Here is a 24807-nt window from a genome sequence, read left to right as displayed (position 1 = left end):
TGAACCATCATCTCTCCAGTCCCTTACTGTAGTTTTTCTGAGACAAGATCTGTATTGTGTAGTCCAAGCTACTTTCCAGCTTGTAACCCCGCCTCAGGCTCCCACGGAAGGGTAGTAAGCATGGCTTAGCATCCAGACTCCCAATGTTGGCATTTTCATATCTCTTCAATGCCATTCTTTTTTTTTTTTCTATTTATTTTTTGTATGTGATTACACTGTAGCTATCCTCAGACACACCAGAAGACAGCATCAGATCCCATTACAGATGGTTGTGAGCCACCATGTGGTTTCTGGGAATTGAACTCAGGACCTCTGGAAGAACAGTCAGTATTCTTAACTGCTGAGCCATCTCTCCAGCCCCTTAATGCCACTCTTTTACTGAGATAATAACTCTATTAGTTCTGAGTTGAGTATTTTATTTTTAAAAGGGAGTTATGGGAAGTGACTCTACTTGGAGCTTACTATGTAGACCAGGCTGGCCTTGAACTCATAGAGATCAACTTCTCTGTCTGGAGTGTTGGGATTAAAGGTGGGCACTACATAACTGGCCTCTCAGTTGAGCATCTTGATCTTGTTTTCAGGAAAAACAAGAGTTGTTTATTACCTCCGTAAAATCCTGCCTATTCCCTCTAGACATTTTCTTTTTTGTTTGTTTGTTTTACTGAGACAAGGACTCACTATGTAGCCCTGGATGGCCTTGGACTCACTACATAGACCGGGCTGACCTTGACCTCATAGATATCTACCTCTTCTTGCTGAGTGCTGAGGTTAAAGGTAGGCCTTCAGTGAGAATCTCTTTAAAGGAGCTTCCCTAATTTCAAAAGAGTGAGAAAATAGAAACCTGCATTTACCTCTGTGTTGTGAATTTCTAGAGTTGTTTTCTTATAATGGTTCATGTTCTCCACTCCTAGATTAGTCACCGTGAGGAAGCCAAATTGGATCCGGGAGTCTTTTTCTAAAGGCCAGTACTGGCCACATTTTCTCCTGCCGCCTTCCTCAAAGCTGAAGACATAGAGAGCAAGTTAAGCCTTCACTCTTCAACCAGCTGTAAGCTGCTTCCCACCACAAACTGCTGAGTTTATAGCAATGTGATCTGCACTGCTCCTGCAGCCACTGATACTTGGCAGAAAAAGGATATCTCTTCATTCTACACAGGCGTTAAAACAGCTACTGTTCTTACATGTATACATTTAGCAGACATGTATTGTACATTCACTGTATCATCTGGACTCTTTCCTGATAACCTGGTTGTATTTCTCACACATAGTAGCAAAAACACAGGGAGGCCTAGACTTTAGCCGCTGCTCAGTTTTTTTCCACAGAGGGCCCTGGGCTGACACACGAATGGAAAAGACACAATTCCTGTATGTAACTAAGTCCACATACTTCATCTCACCACTTTTGAGTGGCCTCAGAGAACAATGAGGTAGTACTTCTCCCAACTACAGATAGCTACTGACAATATCTGAGGAAGGGAACTAAGCAAACATCTTCTTCCCCATCTGAAATAGGTTATAATAATGATGATACTAATAAAATATGAAATTCCTGAAATTTGGCAATAAAACAACCCTTTATTCAGAACTTCCTGCCTTATGTTTCAACCCTCTTTTTTCTGTTCCCTTACAGGTAGAGATGTGAATGAACAGAATAGCAGTCAGAAGAAGAAGGAAATGAAGGGCTAAGGGAACTGGCAATTCAGCAGCCAGGAAGGCACCCTTCCTCTTCAGACAAGAGGCAGCTTAAAGGTAAGCTGCTGGCATTTGGTGGGTGGAGGGGCTTGAACTAGCCCTAGGTCCCTACAGTTATGGATTACATATCTATCTCAAGGCTAACACCATCCCCACCGTGTCCTAGTGTGCTAACTACAGATGTGGCATGGCTTTCCTAATCATTCAAGCTTAGGGTCAGGGAATCTATGGATATAAGACTAACTCACCGGGTGGTCATGACAATCACCAAAACTTTTTGCTCCCAAACCATGAGCCAGAAGTCACGATAGGTGTTCTCCAAAGGACCTGGAATGAAAGGAGAGGAAGGAGAGCAGGCCTTTAGAAGCAGGTCTCTCTTTCTAAACTTGTCCTTTAAATAGTTACCTCTGAAGCACAGACTGAAACAGGATCTTATACAGACTCAGACTCACTGTCGTCCAATAGAACCTTGAACTCCTGTTCCTCAGTTCTCCACCTCCCAAGTACTATGATTACAAGTATTCACATGAGCCCTGTCTTGTCTCTCCTTATTCAGGGAGGTCCTCAAACACACTGTACCATCTCCGTATGGGTGAGTATTAAAAACAGAATGACAGGATTGGAGAGATGGCTCAGCAGTTGAAAACTCATACTGCTCTTGCAGAAGACCTAAATTCAGCTCCCAGCACCTACATCAGGTATCTCACAACAGCCTGCAACTCCAGCTTCATGGGATCCAATGCCCCTTTCTGGCATTCACACGTACGTACACACACACACACACACACACACACACACACACACACACACACACGGTTAAGACTACCTGCTGCTCTTTCTAAGGAACTGGATTCAATTCTAAGCACCCACATGGAAGCTAAGAGCTTTTATAACTCTAGTTCCAGAAGACCTAATGCCCTCTTCTGGTCACTGTGGACACTGCGTGCATGTACTGTCGCAGGCAAAACACCTATACACACAAAATAAAAATAAAAATTTAAAGATAAATAAAATGACTCTGTACCAAAAATAAAAGGAAAGAGAATGTTCAGATTTTAAAGATGTCCAGGTGAGCCACATGTAGGAACATTGTTAAAGACCCTCTCAGAACCTGAACCACAGAGCCTTGACAACCATATCTATGGTAACAGTGTCAAGTCTATGCCCACCCATCTCTCTTTCTACCTCACTAGCCCTCAGCCTCATAATACATTGACTACTAAACCAGGCTACTTCTGTGTCCCACTGTCTCAAATCCCTTAGGACAGAGACCTAGTCTTGTTCAAAATCTTTTCACTTACTTATATATTTACCTTCCCTCACTCCCTTTTTCTTTTGTGAGACGGGATCTTACTGTATAATTCAGACAGGCCTCAAACTTGTGATTCAAATTATAGGCATGTGCCACCATGCCAAGTTTTCTTTCTCAATTTTCTTATCTCTAATAATAGGACTTCCAGTATTCTTGGTTAAAATTATTATCATCACTGCTGGTTTTGTTTATAAGTGTTGGGGTGTGATGTGATGAGCAGGCCTGCCACAGTGTACATGTGGCTTTGAGAGGACCTGAATGCTAAGAACTTATATTTTAGGTTTGTTTTCTTCTTCCACCTTACATGGTGCAGGAGATTTGACTCAGGCCACTAGGCCTGTAACACTAGCACTTTTACTGTGCAAGTCATCTCAGTATTTTTAAATCATTTACTCTTTTAAAAAACTGGAGTCACTTGGTGGGGGGAGTGACATATGCCTTTAATCCCAGCACTTGGGAGGCAGGTGGATATCTGTGAGTTTGAGGCCAACCAGGGCTACACATAGAAGCCCTGTGTGGAGGGAAAGGTGGTGGGGGAGATAGTCTAGGATAACAACAGCACACTCACACTACAGAGGGGACAAGTGGACAGCCACCGGTGGTGATAGATGCTTTTAATCGTAGTACTTGGGAGGCAGAGGCAGAGGCAGAGGCAGATGGACCTCTGAGTTCCATTACAGCCAGTGCTACACAGAGAAACCCTATCTCAAAAAAACAAAACGGAAAAAGAAAAAAAGGTGGTCAACTTTAACACACCCATTTCCATCGTCTCCCAGAAGTTATCAAGGAAAATCTAGTAATTGTTTGCCCTTAAAGTATCTTTCCTACACCTGCCCTTTCCCCTGTTTTTTATATGGGGTTCCAGTGCAGTAAGGAATTTATCATTTTTTTGGTCTAAGTTACTACCACCATTCTAATGTATTTTTCTAAGTATTTCTTTCCCCTTACAGTTTAATACTAAAAAAGGACAATACAGACACACTGTATCTCTCTGACTCTGTTCCATTCATTATACTGTCTCCCTCACCTTGTAATACCACTCCATTTTTAAAGACTTATTTTAGTTTTGTGTATGTGTGTGTTTGGATGTAGGCGTACATGGCAGATGTGTGTGGGCACCTGCAGAGGTCAGACTTGCTGGGCCTAGGGTTACAAGCATTATAAGCCTCCCCATATGGTCACTGGGAACTGAACCCTGGTCCTCTGGAAGAGGGGTAAATGCTAAGTCATCTCTCCCAGCCTTCTATTTTTAAGTGCCCAGTCTTCCTCTAGACTCTCTTTGATCGGGACACAGGAAGGACTTTTTCTTCCCTAAGCCCTGGATGGCACAGCTGGTCCTAAATACTTCAACCATTTAATTTATAGCATATTACATCAGACAGTAAAGAAAATCCACACTTCAGTAAACAGATATGGAGGATAAATGCCATTTTCGAAATTGTCTGTTATAATTAGAACCTGCACTATGATGAGTACTTTGCGACAAATGTCTTTGTAACAACTCCTCGGGATGATATTTTGTTTTCCCAGTGTTTTTCCCTATTTTCAGAGAAACAGGGTAATATCACAGGTCAATTTAGACTAGAAAGCCCAATGGTTCCAAGGTTTGTGTCAACTAATATTTTGTATGTGAACGAATGAGAGAATGTACACATGTATGAATAGCTACTCACCTATACATGTGGAATCAATGGTTAATGCCCAGTGTCGCCCTTTGGCTGCCACCCACCTCGTTTTGCATTTCATGGTATTTTTGTTTTGTTTAGTTTCAAGATGGAGTCTCTCACTAGGACCTGGTATCTGCCTATTAGCTGTACTGGATAGACCCTGAGCTCCAGGGATCCTCCTATCTCTGCCTCCCTAGTGCTGGGATAACAAGTGCCTAACACTAGCACCCACAGGAGGGCTCACCACCATCTGGTTCCAGGGGATTTGACACTGTCTTCTAGCACTCATGGTCAGTGCATGCATGCATGCAGGGAAAACACTTCTACATACAAAACAAAAATAAATAAATAAAAATTTAAAAACAAAAATAAAGACAAGAAGTAGGAAGAGTGACAGCCTACTCTGCAAAGATAGGCTCCATCACAACAAAGATAGACAGACAGACAGATGGACAGGCAGATACAGAAAGATAGAATAAAGGATCTTATTTCAGAGAGGGAGAAATGGCTCAGTGGTTAAGAACACTAGCTGTTCTTTCAGAGGATCCAGATTCAGTTCCTGGAACCCATATAGTAGTTCACAACCACTCTAATCCCAGAGGATCTGATGCCCTCTTCTGACTTCTGTAGGCAATGCGTATATGTGGTACACAGACTTTAATGCAGGCAAAATACCTATACACATAAAATAATAATAAGAAAATTAAGATGATTTTATCTCAAGATAGGTAAGAGGCAGTATAGCTTAGTGGTAGAGCTCGTGCTTAGCATGCCCAAAGCTCTGGGTTCGATTTCCCATATTCAAAACAGTGAGGGGGGGTTGGGGATTTAGCTCAGTGGTAGAGCGCTTGCCTAGGAAGCACAAGGCCCTGGGTTCGGTCCCCAGCTCCGAAAAAAAAAAAAAAAAAAAAAAAAAAAAGAATCAAAACAGTGAGGGGACATCCTAATTTGGGAAACATATCTGTTTCTTCTAAATCCTTATCATGTGCCATTAAGGAAGTTAAATCCCTCTCTCTACCTACCTTGAATTTTGTGTCTGGTTTATCAGATATTCTAACTGCTTAGCTATGCCAATTCTAACAATAGTTTTGGGGTTTTGAGGGAGAGTCTTTTGAAACAGGGTCTCAATGTATAGCACAGGCTGGTCTTGAATGAATGATCCCACTGTCTCTGCCACCATCAAGTATTATCTGTACTTAGCCATGGTTTGAATATGGAAAAATAAAGTGGGTGTGGGTCAATAGTCAAACACGTGTTTGTCCTGTGCAAGGCCCTGGGTTTGAGCATCAGAACTCAGGGAATCTAGTAATAAAGTATGTGAGAAGCACAAGCAATGGTGCTTGAATGAGGGCGGGACTTAGAGATGCAGAAAAGTGCCTGTACTGCCTTCTTGGTGTTCATGTATGGGTAATGCTTAACTGTTGTGATTTATTTAGAAAATGAAAATAAAATGGTGGTGGAACACCCCTTTAGTCCCAGCACTTTGGAAGTAGAAGCAGCCAGACCTCTGTGTAGGAGGCCAATTTGACCTACAAAAAGAGATCCAGGACAGCCAGGACTACACAGAGAAACCCTGTCTAAAAAAAAATAAAAACAAAAAAGGAAAATGAAGATAAAATCATTAACTCTAAGATCCAGAGACAATGTAAACATTTTCCAACATCTCCAAGACCTTTCCTATGTATATTTATAGATATGGGCAAATAAAACAGCTAACAGAATAAACCTTTCACCTCACGACAGCAAATCTTTTTTTATGTAGCTTGCCATGGTGAAAACTTGAGAGTGAAGAGATACCAACAGTTATGAGTGCTGGCTGTTCTTCCATAGAGCCAGCACCCACATGATGGCTCACAACCATCTGTAACTACGGTTTCAGGAGACCCAGCACCTCATCTAGCCTCCATTGGCATCAGACACGCACATGTCACACAGACATATAAATAAGCAAAACACCTATTTGCATAAAATTTAAAATATAATTGTCTTAAAGTATAGCTCTTACAATTACATTTGTTGGAGCTGTGAATTTTGAATCTAATTTAATGCATATTACATTCTTGGATATCTAGACTCAATCTAAAGCCTTAAATATCTTTGTCAGTGTCTGCTTCCACAAGGAAGATATCCTAATATCATACGATGTGAGTGCAAGCTGGGCATGCCTATAATCCCAGTACTTGGAAGGAGGAGGCAGCAACAACATCAAGAGTTCAAATCATCCTCAACTGTATAGAGAGTTCGGGGCCAGCCTAAGTTACATGAAACCCCTTGTCAAAACACAAAAATCAAAATAATAGATGTTGGTGAAGCTGAGTATGGTGGTTCATCCCTATGATCTCTACATTTGGGAGTCTGAGACAGGAGGATCACTGTGAGTTTCAAGCCTGCCCAAGCTATAGACTGAGGTACTATCTCAAAACACACAACAGCAAATACACTAAGGGGCTGCAGGGCTGCATGGTTGGCAATGTGCTTACTTCATGAAGACCTGCGTGTGATCCCTAGTACCCAACAACTTTCCAGCCCCCAGCCTCTGCTAACACCACAGATGTGTAACACCACACCCAGCAAGCTCCAACCAACAAAGGCTATCTGAAAATAAAAACGAAGAAGCTGGGAGAGATGGCTCATTGGGTAAAAATTCTTGCTACATAACCATGAAGACCTTAATCAAATCCCAGGAACACACATAGAAAGGCAGGCATGGTGTACATGCTTATAACTCCAGCACTTGGGGGGAAAGGAAGGCTCTCTAGGGCTTGCTTACCACCAGCCAAGCTCCAAGTTCAGTGATAGACCCTATCTCAAAAAAACAAGGTGGAGAATGACAGAGCAGGTCACCTGATACTCTCCTCTAGATCTGCCCACACACAAAAATAAACATACTCACATGTGTATGTTTGTGTGTGTGTGTGTGTGTGTGTGTGTGTGTGTGTGTGTGTGTGTGTGTGTATGTTTGTGTGAGCACATACGATACCACACAAATATAACTGGACTTCTATAGATGTAAAGTGACTGCTTTACTTTGACACAGAGAACCAATTTACTGAGTTAGCTTGAGAGAACTTTTGCACCAGATAGGGATTCAAATTCTGGTTCTCTTAATAGCTATGTATTCAAGGTCACTTAACCAATTGAGTTTCAGTTTGCTTAAATAAACTAAACACACACACACACGCTAAATTAAATTTAAAAACCTACTTTACAGATTTACTTTAATAATCAAAGATTATGCTCTTGAAATATAGTACATATTCATAAGAGATGACATTAGAAATATTAATAGTATACATGTATATCTATGTAAATATCAGACCTCTAGAGTTGTGTATGATAGCCCCTGCATGTAATCCTAGCAGTTGGAAGGGAGAAGCAGAAGGCTCAGGAGTTCACTATCATCCTTTACTACACAGCCAGTATCAAAGAGCCTAAAGTAGATGAGCCCCTGCCATGTGTGTATACATATATATGTACATGTTTAATTTTCATTCCTCATATATGTCACTATCTATCATCATAGTAGCATCCAATGGAACACCAGTATAACCTTACAGATAGAAAGTCTACAACCAGCTCAGTAATTTGTCCTTAATACCACTTTCTCCCTATAGAGGATACATCATAAGCCCACATTACCTTTAGTTCTTTCTTTAGTAATCTAGAATCTCTTCCTTTTTTCTTTTCTCATGACATTAATATTAAAGAGTTTGAGCCACTTACTTTTTTCTTTTCAAGATAGGGTCTTGCTGTGTAATCCCAGGCTTGCCTCCAATAAACTACTCAGAATAGGCAGGCTTTGAACTTGGGCTCCTCTGAGTCATGGGATTACAAGCATGTATCAATATGCCTAGACTGTGCTAGTTTTCTTGTCCTGTGCTCAATGATCTGGATTTGACTGATTTGTTACTCATAACTAGATTCAGATTTCTTTTGATATAATTATTTTCTTGAGATGGTAAAGCTCAAATGCAAATTTTTAAAGCATGTGCTGTATCACTAAATTACATTCCCAGTCTGAGTCAGATTTTGATTATGAGTGTGCATGATATGTATGTGTGATTACAGACTACTGAGTTCTGATGCCATATACTCTTGGATTACTAGACTAAATCACAGTCCAAAACTTTACTGGTAGTCAATAACATTATAGGTTTAAATTGCTACTTTTTCGCTTTGTAGTGAGTTTCTATGCACTTTTGGAATTGAAACTCGAAATTTATCTGTCCTCTTCAACTACCAAATTTGATGGAAACCAGGATTTTAGTGGTCATGACAAATTTCCTTTAAAAATTATGACATCTGAGTTAGTATAGTAGCACCAATAATCCCAGCACTAAGGAGGCAGAAGCAGGTGGATCTCTGAGTTCAAGAACAGCCTGGTCTACAGAGCAAGTTCCAGGACAGTCAGGGACAGGGACACACACACACACACACACACACGCATCATCTAGATGCTGAAAAGTTGGTTCAACAGTCAGGGACACACACACACACACACACACACACACATACACACACACACACACGCACGCACGCATCATCTAGATGCTGAAAAGTTGGTTCAACAGTCAGGGACACACACACACACACACACACACACACACACACACACACACACAAAATCTAGATGCTGAAAAGTTGGTTCAACAGTTAAGAACGCTTGCTGTTCAATCTGAGGACTAGGTTTTGGATCTTAGCACCTACATAAAAGCTGGGAATAGGCTGGAGAGAGAGCTCAGTGGTGAAGAGCACTTGCTGCCTTTCCCAAAGACACAGGTTTGATTCCCAGTATCCATATGGCAGCTTATAACCATCTCTAACTCCAGAAGATCTGACACCCTCTTCTGGTTACTACATACACCAGACACGCATATGGTATACAGACTTACATGCAGACCAAACACTCATTCACATATAATTAATTAAAATTAAGAAATCACCTGAAATGGGAACCACACACAGGAGTCACAAAATCAACATGTAAGGCTAAAATAGCTTACCTTGTGTACCAATGTAAGCATTCTTCTGCTTGTAGCCATCCATGAAACTGGCATTGATGTAATCTGTCTAATAATAAAAGGGAGACATCATTGAAAGAACACACATATACCATTTGACTCTTAAAATGATGTATGTACTGGGTAAATTCAATTCAAGGTATGGATGTTCTCTTCCTGTCAAACAGAAAATGAAAAGTAAGAGGGCCAATTTAGCATGCAGGTAGATCATGAGATATTTTTATTAGTAATGAAAGGGAGTAAAGAAGAGGCAGGGATATAGCTGAGTGGAAGAGTGCTTCTGTGGGCCACTTGCTTCACTTTGGCAAATGTACTAGCACAAATGGATGGATGGATGGATGGATGGATGGATGGATGGATGGATGGATGATGGATGGACGAATAGATGGATGGATAGATTTCACAATAACCCTTTCATCATACCATACACAAAAATCTAAGTCCTATATAGTAGCATATGCCTGTAATCCCAGTACTCAAGGGGCAGAGGCTAGAGGATCACATCAAGTTCAAAGCCAGTTTTGTCTACAATAGTAAATTCTAAACCAACTGAACTACACAGTGAGATCCTCTCTTTAAAAATGAAAACTTATGGGCTGGAGAGATGGCTCAGTGGTTAAGAGCACTGACTGTTCTTCCAGAGATCCTGAGTTCAAATCCCAGCAACCACATGGCGGCTCACAACCTTCTGTAATGGGATCCGATGCCCTCTTCCGGTGTGTCTGAAGACAGCTCAGTGTACTTATATAATAAATAAATAGAAAATAATAATAATAAAAAGAAAACTTATGAACGAAACACCTCAAAATAAAATAAAGACACAAAGGAAAACGTTAAGATAAACTCTCAGACAAAAGCAAACTGGACAAGCTGCAGGGGAACAAGCCAGTAAGCAGCATTCCTCCATAGTCTCTGCTTCAGTTCTGAATCTAGGTTCCTGCCTTGGCTTCCCTTGAGGATGGATTGTAACATGAAAGCCAAATAAACTCTTTCCTCTTCAAGGTGCTTCAAAGCCAGTGTTTATCATAGCAACAGAAGATAAGAACAAACAAACACACCACTGAAACTAAAAATGAGACATAATTTACAAAAATGTACATCTAGGCTGTGTCTATGACTTGGTGAGAGCTTGCCTGGCAAGCATGGAGCCTTGGGTTCAATCCTTAGCAACACAAACAAACAAACAACTAGGTATGGTGCTATCTACATGTAATCCTAGCACTTGCAGGAGGAACAGAGTTCAAGGTCATCCCAGAGTGCATAGTATGTTTGAGGCCAGTTTGGTCTACATGAGACCCTGTCAATAAACAAATAAATAAACAAACAAAGCTGGTGTTGTGGTAAATGCCTCTGAACGAAAAATTCTGGAGAGTAAGACAGGAGGCCAGACTGGCTGCATAACAACCTTTGAATTCAAAAAAGAAAATTCAAGGGCAGGGACGTAAATGTTCATTTACTGTGAAAACAGTCTCTAGCATTGTTTGTAGCAAAGGAATTACAAGTCAGGCAATGATCTTCAGATTAACTACAGAACGATTAGAATCATCTCCTGTTATACTCATCCACAAATATATTCCCAATTCTGCAAATAAATCAGACGCAAATCCTCAGATTATTTTAGGATGACTAGAAAAAATATCCTGGTATACTGGGGTTCACTCAAACCTACACAACACTGCTATATACACTGGTAACAGAGCACTCAAAAAAAAAAAAACCAAAACCAAAACAACAACAACAACAAAAAACCAGGTATTTTTTTCACTCAATCATTATCTTTCACTCCTGAAGAGAATATATTAAGGCAATTTCAGCAGTACTGTGAGTAAAAAGCTTGGCTATCTGTCATGGGAGAAGAATAAGAATCCTGGGCAGGACTATGAATGCCTGAAATAGAAGGGTCAAGAAACCGTGAAAGCAGAACCCATGATTTTCTCAAAATTATCCTCAAGCAAAATAAAGGCTGATATATCAAATATGTATAATGCAAGTCATGTTAAATAGGTGCTCTTAATTTTCTCTACTTTGAAAGAGGAACTATAATCGATAGTAAGTTGTGGGAAGGGAGAGGTTGTTTGCTTGATTAGGACATCCCCCCCCACATCTGTTTATTATTTCTGTGGTGTGTGGCTGTGTGGGTGGTGCTAGGGCACACATGCACACATATGTGCACCACACCACTTATGTGAAGGTTAGACAACAACTCTAGGGAAGTCATTTTTTTCTCTTTTCTACCATGTGATTCTGGGTACTGATCTAAACTTGTAAGGCTGGGCAGCAAATGCCCTGAGGTGCTGAGCCATCTAACCAGTCGGGGGTTGGTTGACTTTGCTCTAATCGTTCTTTTCCTTGAGTAGGTTTTGTAGCCCTCTCAAATAAAGGTAACAGCACTTGTACAAAACCTGAGAAGGGAGGGATTCAGTGTGGGGACCATGTGGTGGGAAAAAGGAACCAACTCCAAGAGTTGTCCTCTAAGCTCCTCCTAGGCACTGAGGCACATGTACCCATGTGCACAGACATGAACTATAAATAACAGCTGGGCACATGCCCCCCTTCCCTTTTTTTGAGACAGGGTCTCTCTACTTAGCCTTGGCTATCCTGGAACTCACTCTGTAGACCAGACTATCATACACCTTTAATGGAAGCACTTGGGAGGCAGAGACAGGCTTATCTACTTGAGTTAAAGGTCAACCTGGTCTATACTGCAAGTTCCAGGCCAGGCAAGACTATATAGTGAGATCCTGCATTAAAATGAAAAAAAAAAAAAAAGCAAACAAACAACAACAAAAACCCACATAATATACCAGCTTGTCAGCATCCACAACAAAATTGACTTATTCTCTTTGGTATGGCGACATGGGTATTTAAGGACTGTCTCCAGCAACAGAATACATCAAAATCATAACTCAAATGTCATCTCTCTGGTGTCGAGTCCATTTCATCCACCTGCAGCACAATACTAAGTTTCACCTTGAAAGAGTCTTAATTCCCATGGTGCTGAGAAAAATACAGCATTAATCTATCTACCTGAGTGTGACCACTTCGTTTTGTCAGCTTCACACGTGTTTGGTCCAGGCAGGGTACATCTCCATATCTGTTTTTCTCTAGGTTTCCTGGAGACCTGAAGAAAGTAAGAGGCAAATTAAAACAAGGGGAAGTGTGAGCATCAGGAGTTCAAGATCATTCTAAGCTACATGCAGAACTTCAGGACAGCCAGGACTAAACAAGATTCCTTCTCTAAAGATAAGCGATGGGGGGCTGAACCTCAGTGGAAGAGTGCTTGCATAACCCTTGTTGCTTCTACTTTGAACAGTTTGGCTCTGAAAATTTTCTGTTTAGATGTATTATTGATTAAAAACTAAAACCAAGACCATCCACAAATAATAATATTTATATTGCTGGAGGGGTGTGGCTCAGTTGGAATAGTGCATGCTTAACATGCACAAAGCACTGAGCTGGCTCTTCGGTTACTGCATAAGCTAGATGTAGTGGTACATGCCTAAAAGACCAGCCCTCGGGTGGTAGAGCCAGGAGGACCAGAAGTTCAACGTCAAACTTACTACATATAAAGTTTGAGACCCTGTCTCAACAGTATTCTATACCGTGGGCACATATGTATACATAACAGTATGAGCAAAATGGTTGGAAATACACAGTCTTCATTCTAGAACCAATTTGTGTATCTGTTTGAAAGAAGAGAGAACTGGGGGTGAGGGTGGGAGCTATTTCAGCTCCATAATGAATTCTTATACATAATGAAGAGAAAGAAACACCACAAAACAGTACCAAGTATTGTTCTGATGGTAGGACCTGGAGATTTTTATACTTTGGATTTTCTTTTCTTTTGATTTATTTATAGGAGTACACTGTAGCTGTCTTCAGACATACCAGAAGAGGGCATCAGATCCCATTACAGATGGTTGTGAGCCACCATGTGGTTGCTGGGAATTGAACTCAGGACCTCTGGAAGAGCAGTCAGTGCTCTTAACCAATGAGTCGTCTCTCCAGCCCTTGGACTTTTCTACATATATTTTTTACTTCATCTTTTTTATTTACATTTTCATTTATTTACTTGGTGTCAGAGGTAGATGTAGAAGTCGGAGACTCAGAAATTGCAGTAGTTCTCTCCTTCTACTAAATGAGTTCCAAGGATCAAACTCACCTGGCTAGCAGCAAGACATTTATTTATGCACAAAGCCATACCACTGGCTGGTGTCTAGTTTGCTGTTCTGAGACAGGCTCTCACACCATAGCTCGGGTCATCCTCAAACTCTTGGCCATTCTCCTGCAGCCTCCCCAGGATTGGGGTTATGCTTGAGCCACTTTTCTACATCTTTTTTCTTTTTTTAATTTACTTATTTTATATGTGTGAGCACACTGTCACTGTCTTCAGACACACCAGAAGAGGGCATCAGATCTCATTACAGATGGTTGTGAGCCACCATGTGGTTCCTGGGAAGTGAACTCAGGACCTCTGAAAGAGCAGGCAGGTCTCTTAACCGCTGAGCCATCTCTCCAGCCCCCTGTTTTCTACATCTTAAAAACTCTCCTGGGGTTTGGGGATTTAGCTCAGTGCTAGAGCGCTTGCCTAGGAAGCGCAAGGCCCTGGGTTCGGTCCCCAGCTCCGAAAAAAAAGAACAAAACAAAAACAAAAACAAAAACAAAAACAAAAACAAAAAAAAAAAAAACTCTCCTTTGAGGCTGGAAAGAAAGCTTGGTAAAGTTAAGAACACTTAGAACTGCCTGTAATTCCAACTCTAGGAAGCTCTAATACTTCTGTGAAGTCTGTAAACATAACATACACACAGAGAGACACACATACACTCATAAATAAAAACAAAATTTGCCTTTTCATCCTTTTTTTCTATTCCGTTTTTCAAGACAGGCTTTCTCTGTGTAGCCCTGACTGTCCTGGAACTCACTCTATAGACCAGGTTGACCTTGAACTCACAGAGATCTGCCTGCCTCAGCTGCTCAAGTGCTGGAATTAAAGGCATGCACCACCACTCCGGGCACCTTTTCATCTTTTTAACAAAGCTTCCTGTGAAGCAAAGGTTTTAGTATTTATAAAGTACCACTTATAAATACTTGTATAGGGGTTGGGGATTTAGCTCAGTGGTAGAGCGCTTGCCTAGCAAGCGCAAGGCCCTGGGTTCGGTCCCCAGCTCCGAAAAAAAAGAAAAAAAGAAAAAAAATACTTGTATAAATCACTCTTCATGTATAAATTTTGACTTTTTGTTTTTCTTTATAACTTAAAAAAAAAATGTAGCCAGGCGATGGTGGCACACACATTTAATCTCAGTACTCAGGAGGCAGAGGCAGGCAGATCTCTATGAATTCGAGGCCAGCCTGGTCTACAGAGCAAGTTTGCAAGTTCCAGGACAGCCAGGGCTACACACCCACACACAGAGAAACCCTGTCTCAAAAAACAAATAAACAAGACCTGTCTCAAATCAAAAAGAGAGGATGAGACAGAGCCAGCCAGCCAGCCAGCCAGCCAGCAGACGGGGCAGAGGGAGGTGTTAAAAGCCAGGTATACCAATGAAAGGACAGTAAGGGGATGGAGAGATGGCTCAGTGATTAAGAGCACTCACAGCCTGCTCTTCCACAGGACCCAGGCTGGATTTCTAGCACCCATCTGACTGCTTAAAACCAGCTGTGACTCCAGTCCTTGAGGCTCCATTGCCCTCTTCTGGCACCCAAGGGCACTAAATACACATGGTAGTCAAACATATACAGGCAAAAGTAAGTATATACATACAATAAAAATAAATAAAATCTCAAAAAATTAATATTACATATATTTTTAAGTGTGATATTTGTATATGCTAGAATTTGTGGCCCTGTTGGAGTAGGTGTGTCACTGTGGGTAAGGGTTATATATCCTAGCTACCTGTAAGTCAGTATTCTGCTAGCAGCCTTCAGATGAAGATGTAGAACTCTCAGCTCCTCCTGCACCTTGCCTGCTCTGATGCTGCCATGTTCCTGCCTTGATGATAATGGACTGAACCTCTGAACCTGTAAGCCAGCCCCAATTAAATGCTGTCCCTTATAAGAGTTGCCTTGGCTATGGTGCCTGTTCAAATCAGTAAAAGCCTAACTAAGACAATAATATACAATATTGTATATATAATATGTAACCAAACACACACACACACACACACACACACACACACACACGGAGAAAATTGTCTCTCCACAGTTACTAACACATTATTTCCCCTCTTCCAAAATTCTATCAAAAGCTGGGCATGATGGCACACACCTTTAATCCTAGCACTCAGGAGACAGATGCAGGCAGATCTTTATGAGTTCAGCCAGCCTGGTCTACAGAGTGAATTCTAAGAGCTAGAACTATGTAGAGAACCTGTCTGTCTTAGTTACTTTTCTATTTGGTAATAAAATACCATGACTAAGACGACTTATAAAAGAAAGAGTTTAATTGGTTGAGCTTATGTTTTCAGAGGATTAGAGTCAATGATGGAACAAAAGTACAGAAGTAAAATAGCTGAGAGCTCACATCTCGATAGCAAATACAAAGCAAAGAGACAGACTAGAAATGTCACGGTCTTTTGAACTTCAAAGCCAATCCCGAATGACACGCCTCCACAAATAAGGCCACACCTCCTAACCTTCCCCACTGGTTCCACAAAGCAGGCACTAAGTCCTTGAATATTAGCCTATGGAAGGTTTTCTCAATCAGACAACTACAGTGTGATTTGTTTCTTTGTTTGTGGTTTTGTTTATTTGTTTATTTTCCTTTTTTTGAGGGGGAGAGGGTAAGGTATATTCCAAGACAGAGTTTCTATGTATAGCAACTCTGGCTGTCCTGGAACTCACTTTGTAGACCAGGATAGCCTCAAACTCACGGAGATCCGCTTGCCTCTGCGTCCTGAGTGCTAGGATTAAAGAGATGAACCACCACATTTGATTTGACTATATTGTCTTTAAAAACAAAAAAATAAAAAATAAAAAAATCTAGGGGAATTTTGGACAATTTGAACTCTATCTATATTTAATTCACAATCCAGAATTCCAAGAGAGATACAGTTTGTTCTCTGTAGGCAGTCTGGCTGAAGAAGGAAAGGCCAGGAGCTAGTAAGGTTTATGGTTCTAGATCCTCAAGCAAGGACTCCACAGTTCAATAAAAAGGCACAACTGTAAAGTCCTCTCCCCACACTCAATTCTAAAACAACAGCAGATTCTAATAGTACAAGCAGACAACCTCAATCTTTCAAGACAATTACTTGAGGCAGTGAGTAACTACAGGAGCGCCTACTTCAAAATCTTAAAGCCCCTAAAAGTGTATTATTTCTTGCTCCCAAGTTATTTCCTTAATTCCTACTGAGGAAACTAAAGATAGGTGCATACCTGCAATTCCATCACACAGGAGGCAGAAGTACAAATATCAGAAGTTCAAAGTCATCCCCGTCTACATAGCAAGTCTTATGTGGCGCGCTGGGCTTTATGAGACATTGTGAGGTAGGAAGGGAAGGTGTAGGGAGTGGGTGAGAGTGGCTATGGGGGAAGTTGTACATGGTAGTTTTGAAGAGTGGTTCAGCACTTAAGAGACTGAGACAGGTGAACATCATTTCACCAAGCCTAAGATACAAAGTATGTTCAAGGACAGTTAGGGAAAAACTGTTCTGCCTTGGAAGCAGATTTAATACATACAAAGATCTTCAGCACATGAAAAGGAAAAGAAGTTAGAGAGAATAGTTTTTCTTTCTCTTTTTTGGTTTTGTTTTATTTGTTTTTTAAGATAGAGAGTCTCTATGTAACAGCACTACCATTCTGGAACTAGCTTTGTAGATCAGGCTAGCCTTCAACTCTCAGAGATCCTCCTACTTCTGCCACCTTAATGCTGGGGTTAAAGGCATAAGCCACAACTGCCCGGCTCTCCCCTCTTTTTTGGGGGAGGAGCCTCCCACCAATTATGGGTTTTAATTTTATTTGACTTTTAAAAAAGAAGAGAGAGAGCCTCTCCCCTCTTAATATATGCCCTGCTTTCCCTTTCTTTCCTCTTCAAGCCCAGTACCTCATCAATTCCAGACAGAGCCCAACCATGAAACAGCCCTAGCTTCTCTTTTTCATTCTTGTACATTTATTTTTATCTATTATTGATATTGCAGTAGGGTTGAGGGACAAAGAGAGGATGCACACCTGCCACAGTGCATTGTGTGCATGTGTGCAAGTCAGAGGACAACTTGCATGAGTCAGCTCTCTCCTACCACAGGCCTCTCCTCAGTTTACTAACTCATTATTCCCCACGTTCTTTGGCATTTTCTTCAGACCATGACTAACCTGAACAAGAACTCTGAATGAAAGGGCGTTCAGAGAATCATGGATTCCTAGAACATTTAACAGCCATGTATTACACATATTCTAGCCACATATTTCAGAAAAACTAAGGTATGGAGTGAATGAAAAAAACAGAAGGGACTTCTAGCTAACTTGGAATTTAAACTAAGAGCCCACTGAGAGTATGTTTAATTCATAACAGACAAAGCTCACTAGTGGGAGAAAAACAGCCAATGACAATGTTGTAAGGGGGCTAGAAAGAGAGGGCTAAGAACACTAGTTGCTTTTCTAGAACCCAAAGTCAAACAGTACTCACATGGTGGCTCACATTCATCTGAACCCTAGTCCAGGGATCCGATGCCCTCTTCTTGCCACTCTGAGCACTATCTGCATGTGATGCAGACACACACTCAGGCAAAACACTCATACACATAAAATATAATAAAATATATTTAAAAAATTAAGCATGGTTAAGACTAGATAAGTGGGGTAATGTGCACCTTTAAGGGCAGCACTAGAGAGGCTGAGGGTCTCTACGAGGGCAGCCTGTTTTGGTGAATTATAGGTTAGCCAAGGCTACATAGTAGGATATTGTCTCAGATAAAAGGGAAAAACTTGAAGACACAGAGAGGCAGGCAGACACACTGACAGACAGGGTTGAGAACACCTGGAAAGAACAGCCAATATCAAATTTTGGCCCCAAAAATGTACAGATACAAATATACACAAACATACCACATAATAAAAGGGACAGAAATACTCTATGCTGAAAGCATAGGCATCAAGTCACTGTGCATCAGTGATGAGCCAACCAGATGATTCTGTACTAGGTTAAATTCCTAAGAAACAACTTTCTCTGTTCCTGTTATGGAATCCTTTTAAATACACAATACTCCTCCTGACATTATTTAGCATTTTATTACACTTTGGGACTTTTTAAAACAGCACTTGCATCTCAATAAAATATCCAAGCTTATCATATTGGTTCATGCTTATAATAATACCAGCAATCCAGAGGCAGAGACAGGAGGATCTCTGTGAGTTCAAGGCCAGTCTGGTCTACAAAGTGAGTTTCAGGCCAGCCTGGGGCATAGAAGAAAAAAAAAAAGGAAGGAAGGAAGGAAGGAAGGAAGGAAGGAAGGAAGGAAGGAAGGAAGGATACACACACACACACACACACACACACACACACACACACACACACACACACACACACACAGAGAGAAGGGACTTCTAGCTTCCCTATTGGGAAGTTTCCCTATTGGTACCCAAAGACCACCAGAAATTTCAAAGCATAAGACATCAGTAACAGGCCCAGGCCCAAAGTAGGAGATCCCTTTAGATGAACGTACTAACAGGACTGTGGGGGTTTTGGGTGTGCTAGTGGTACAGACTGTGTACACCTGAGTGTGGAAATGCGCATACTAATGTATGTGCAGAAGCAAAGCAGCACATCGAGTGCCCTCATTTGTTGTCACCTTATTACGTCTCAGGATCCATCTATACCTGTCCCAGAATGGTGGAGTTACATACACGTGCAGCCAGGCCTGGCTTTTTATATAGGTGCTGGAGATTTAGACTGAGATCCTCATACAGAGCAAGTGCCACTGCCCATTAACCATCTTCCCCGGAAGCCTAATCATTTATGGATTGTTGCCCCTACTGGCCTGGAGCTCACTATGTAGACCAGGCTCACTTCTAACTCAGAGATTCACTTTCATCTGCCTTCTGAGGCCTGGGATTAAAGGAATGCATTACCATGTTCTGCCTTTTTGAGAAGCTTCTTAACAAGGGAAACCTCTAGAAAGGAACTGAGGTATTGAAGCAGCTGCAGTCATCACTTGCCAGAAAAACCTGGGTAAGGGATTGTGACTCAAACCTCTCCTACTTACTACTTACATAGAACAGTGGAAAGTGCCAACAGGGTTCTCACGACGAATGTCTTCATACTCCTCATAGATGCCCTGCTTTTGCCTGGTGTTAACATAGTCTACCAACTCTTGGATGGTCATGGCATGAGGACCTGGAACATGTACTGAGTCCCAGTCTAAGGCAGGAGGTAGGGAAAACAGGATGATCTCATCGAAGGGATCTGGATGGCCGTTCACTTGGGGCAGGAACTGGAAATTCCAAGTGGCGAGGTCAATTTTGATGTACCCACCCAGATTTTCGGGAAGGCATTCCCTCGGCAGGTGCTGGGTAACTTCAGATGTCTTTAATATCTGAATCTGCAAGAAAGAAAGAACAACGTTGAGTACTGGGGCTGTGGGTGAGCAAGGATACGAACAAGATAAAAACAAATGTGCTTCTACCAGGTTTGAAAATCAGATGAGATTTGCTTGAAACACTGTGTTTGAAAAGAGGCAGACTGAATTTTGTCAGCTTCTGGTTAAAATCCCATTAATTTCTCAGATAGCTAAATTCTAATCTCCAGAATGTCGATGAAATCCACTCCTGGAATTAGGATCCAAGTTATTTCTCTTCTGACACAAGGGATAGTGAGCAAAGGCTTCACACTGTTGTTTGTTTGTTTTTTAGTATAGAATAGAGTTTTTTCAGGGCATGAGCAGGGGAGTTGAGGTGGTAGTAGAAGAGGCAGAGAGAGGGGAGGTGGGGAGAGGAGAAGAGGGGAAGCCAGCCATGTGCACATGGAGAGAGAGGAAAGGGATGGGGTAAGAAGGGGAAGGGGTGAGGGGACAGAGTGGGAGCAAGAAGGGAGGAGCAAGAGCAGCTTCACACTGTTGACAAGCCTCTGCAGCACTGTCTTGCTGGAAGCTAAGGACGCACAGGTGGTGACGACTTTTGTCACTCTCACACTGACTCCATCTATTCTAAGTCTCTCAGCTTAGATTTCACTCACAGCTTTGTTTGGATTCTTCAAAGACAGAATTCTATGAAAGAAAGACAACCTAGGAAAAACATTAAATAAGTAATCGTATTTGATTCTGTTACATACTTAAATATAGCCATGCTAGGCCACGATGGTCTAGTTACTTCTCCTTAAGATCTCTATGGGAAAGGAGTGCCATTCCTACAAGATTAATCCCCTTGCTGGTGCCTCTTGTTTATTTTTTAAGTGTGTGTGTGTGTGTGTGTGTGTGTGTGTGTGTGTGTGTGTGTGTGTGTGAGAGAGAGAGAGAGAGAGAGAGAGAGAAAGAGAGAGAGAGAAAGAGAGAGAGAGAGAGAGAGGGGGGGGAGAGAGAGAGAGAGAGAGAGGGAGAGAGAGAGAGAGAGAGAGAGAATATATGAGTGTATACCACATTCAGATAATGAGAGGCCAGAAGTGGGCACAGGATCCCTAGAACTATAGCTATACTTAGAAACTAACCAACTTGGTTGCTGGGAACCCAACTTGGGTATGTGCTCTTAACCACTGAGGCACCTCTCTGACACACCACTTTCAACTTCTTAAAAAGCCACTCTCTTTCTAAGAAGCTTCTTTAGCATCAAATATCCTTTTTTTCTCTACTCTGATCTCAGTACAAAGTTGCACTAGTACAATTTGCACAGTTACAAATTGCACTAGTAATTGTACTTTATCATTTAATTACCATAAAAATCTGACAATGCAGCCCAGGCGTGGTGGTGCATGATTTTGATCTCAGTACTCTGGAGGCAGAGGCAGGCAGATTTCTTTGAGTTAGAGGTCAGCGTGGTCTACAATGCCTAGTCTTCGAGGACAGCCAGGCTATTACACAACTTGGGTATGTGCTCTTAACCACTGAGTGAAAAACACTGTCTTGAAAAACAAAACAAACAAACAAACAAAAATCTGACAATGCAAACCTAATCCATATTATTTCTATTATTTTATCTTATTATTTTTTGAGACAAGATCTCATTTGTTCATACTGGCTTCAAATTCACTGTGTAGCTAAGAATGGCCTTGAATCTCCAGATTCTCCTGCCAGCACCTCCCAAATGCCAAGACAATAAGGATGTACACACTGTCATGCTACACACCACTGCCTGGACGTCATTCCTTTCAAATGCTATCATCACTGACTAAGAAACAATCTTTCAGATGTTAAAAACTCAAGAGATTATTAATTAGAGAAATAGAGTGAATATGGTCATTTTTTAAATTAGAAGCAATAAAAAACTGTTTTAAGAAAAAACAATGCCCAGAGATATGCATGGTGGTTCACTCCAGTCTCACCCAGTACTTGAAAGGCTGAGGCTAAAGACTACCATGAATGTGATGCCTAGTGGGCTACCACACAGTGAGCTGCAGACTAGCCTCAGCTATAGAATAAAACCCTGTCTCAAAGAATAAAACTAGAAAGAGACTTTCCCCACCACCCTGAAGGTCACTCACAGGGCCTTAACAGTACTTTCCAGTAAATAAACCAGTTTGACTTTCTTGAGCGTGCACAATCTCTCTCTCTCTCTCTCTCTCTCTCTCTCTCTCTCTCTCTCTCTCTTGTCCCCCCTCCCCCTTATTTTTCTTTTTTCTTTTCTTTTTTGTAAATATGCTGGAATCATCTCCAGGGGCCTTTTAGAAGCTAGACAAATACTCTACTACTGAGTTACTTACTTAGCCCCAGACAAATCCGAGTAACAGTTGAGCTAATGTAGTTATATTGAGTGCTGATTTTGGTTCTGGTTTTAGTGTGGGGTGTTGGGGACTATACCTAGTCCCTTGGGCATGCTGAGTATGCACTTTGATACTGAGTTACACCCCCAGCCTTTAAATACTATTAAGTATTAATAGTGCTTTATGTAACACTAAGTTAAACTTTGGGAATCTACAATCCTTAAAATACTTCCGGGAAACATTGGTTCAGTACTATTGTACTCATGGTGTTGTGAAAAAGAGTTAGATAAATTGTGGCCTTTTCCTACCCACAAGTTTGTGGACAGTGGACTCATAATGTGGCAGACTGATGAGTAGAGAAGGAGTGGGTATAGTAAAGGAAGGGACACCACTCTGAGAGACAAGTCCAGAGGATTCTTTGAAGGCAGAAAACTAACTGGCAAGAGTTCAACAGCAGAGACCAGAATGTATTATCTAGCTCCAATAAGAAAAGACTAGCTTGCCTTACCCTCTCCCGGACTTTATCCTTCAAGAGCAGGCTGATGATAGAATAGGGCACTCGGAACCATATGGGTGCTCCTACAATCAGCACCTTCTTCAGTCGAGCTGGAAATGCTCCCTGTGGAGAAAATGGGTGAGGAGTTGAAGCCCGGACATAGCTGAAACTGTTCAGGCCCAAAGTATGGGTTCTTGCCACTCTGCTTCATGCACAGGCAAGAGAGATCTGACAGCTTAATTCAGAAATAGGTAAGTTGAAAGTGATTAAAATAAATAAAGAAATTAGAAGTTGATCTACCTTTAAAAGTAATGATGTTAAGTTCATGTTAGTCATATACTTTATGGATAAGAAGTTACTCTATTTTTTTTATTATTATTGGTGAGTGAGGAGATATGTGCCACAGTGTGCACACGAGGATCAGTTTCCTCCTTTTGCCTTTATATGGATTCTGGGAATTGCACATAAGTTACCAGACTCTCGTGGCATACTCACTGAGTCATCCCGTGACCCCGATGTTTCTCTTTCTACTGCACATATCATACAACAGCACCCATATTTACAGCCTACAAAAATTCAGCTTACTAAAACTTTAGATTTCTAATAAGTTGAGATAAACATTTTACTTTATAATCTTCATCTAGTTCAATGTGTGTGGTGTGTGTGTGTGTGTGTGTGTGTGTGTGTGTGTGTGTGTAAATAAAAAATTGCCTACCTTAATCTTTTCTCCATTTGTTCATTTATTCAACCAATATATAAATCTGGGTCAGAGGTGTAACTCAGTGATACTGTGTGTTTATCATGTACAATACCTAGGTTTGATATCCAACACAATAAAATACATGTATGCATGCATACATACAAACATACACATGATCTAGTATATACAAGCACAAATGAGGTCTTAGAAAAGCAAATAGACTACTCTTAGTGGGAAAAAAGAGATAACCCTATTTATAGAAGCCATAAAGACAAAAGTATGTAAGAGATACATTGCAGCATATCACTGTTAAACCACCGTACTTGGTTTCATTACACTTTTTAACACTCCAGCCTTCCTCAGGGCAGGGTTACCATGTAATAAGGAATCAGGGGGCTGGAGGGATGGCTCAATCGGTAAAGTACATACCACACAAGTATGGAGGACCTGAGTTCAATATCCAGTAGGCACATAAAGTCACCAGCACAAGTGAGACAAAGAGATGGATCCTACGACTCAGTGGCCAGCAGCCTAGCCTAGTCAGTGAGCCCTGAGTCCTTGAAAAGACCTCATCTTAAAAAACAAGGTGGACAGGTCCTAACAATGGTACCTACAGTTGATCCCTGGCCTTATTTGTACACACATGTGTACCTACACACTCGTAAATACATACATCCAAAGTAAATTAATAAGTAGTCCCCAGCAACTGGCTAAAAAAGGGCAACTGTAGCTTTTTTTTTCTATTTTGAATAAACTAGTCTCAGTTTCACTTACTACCCTTTGTTCTTCCCACCCAGCCTTGGTTCTGCTAAATTTGAGGAGTTTCAAACACTCCCTACACAGAATATACAACATCCACAACAAAATTCTTCTTCATTCAGACTTAAAAACTACTTTCTTCCTTTCCTTCAAAGATGCAAGAATTTATTTCAGGACAAATACTCAAAGCCCTTTTAACGTCCTAATCAATGTGGAGAAATAGCTTTATTTCAATAGGGTGGAGGACAGCAGAAACCATTATGCTGCATCATCTTCATCAGAAAAAGATAAGAGAACCGACCATAGTCCACTTAAACACACTG

At 41.2% G+C, this 24807-nt stretch overlaps 1 protein-coding gene and 1 long non-coding RNA gene across 7 annotated transcripts in view; one reads left to right on the top strand and one right to left on the bottom strand.

Moving 5' to 3' along the window:
- Ptpn9 (protein tyrosine phosphatase, non-receptor type 9) overlaps nt 1–24807 on the bottom strand; it is an 81536-nt gene that overhangs the window by 4177 nt on the left and 52552 nt on the right. For all 6 annotated transcript variants that reach the window (XM_006243106.5, XM_063264987.1, NM_001013040.1 and 3 more), the window contains 6 exon segments: nt 23038–23148; nt 19892–20220; nt 12719–12812; nt 9674–9740; nt 1940–2018; nt 852–1002 (listed from right to left, as the gene is read on the bottom strand). In XM_006243106.5, coding sequence (XP_006243168.1) covers nt 852–1002; nt 1940–2018; nt 9674–9740; nt 12719–12812; nt 19892–20220; nt 23038–23148 — 831 coding nt within the window.
- Nucleotides 913–12725, top strand: LOC102553607 (uncharacterized). Its single transcript, XR_001839392.3, has 3 exons — nt 913–1047; nt 1630–1748; nt 2248–12725. It is a non-coding gene; the product is annotated as an uncharacterized LOC102553607 (long non-coding RNA).

The sequence above is a fragment of the Rattus norvegicus genome, chromosome 8 (assembly GCF_036323735.1).
Source record: "Rattus norvegicus strain BN/NHsdMcwi chromosome 8, GRCr8, whole genome shotgun sequence".
Classification (NCBI taxonomy): Eukaryota; Metazoa; Chordata; class Mammalia; order Rodentia; family Muridae; genus Rattus; species Rattus norvegicus.
This window is presented reverse-complemented; position numbering and strand designations above follow the sequence as displayed.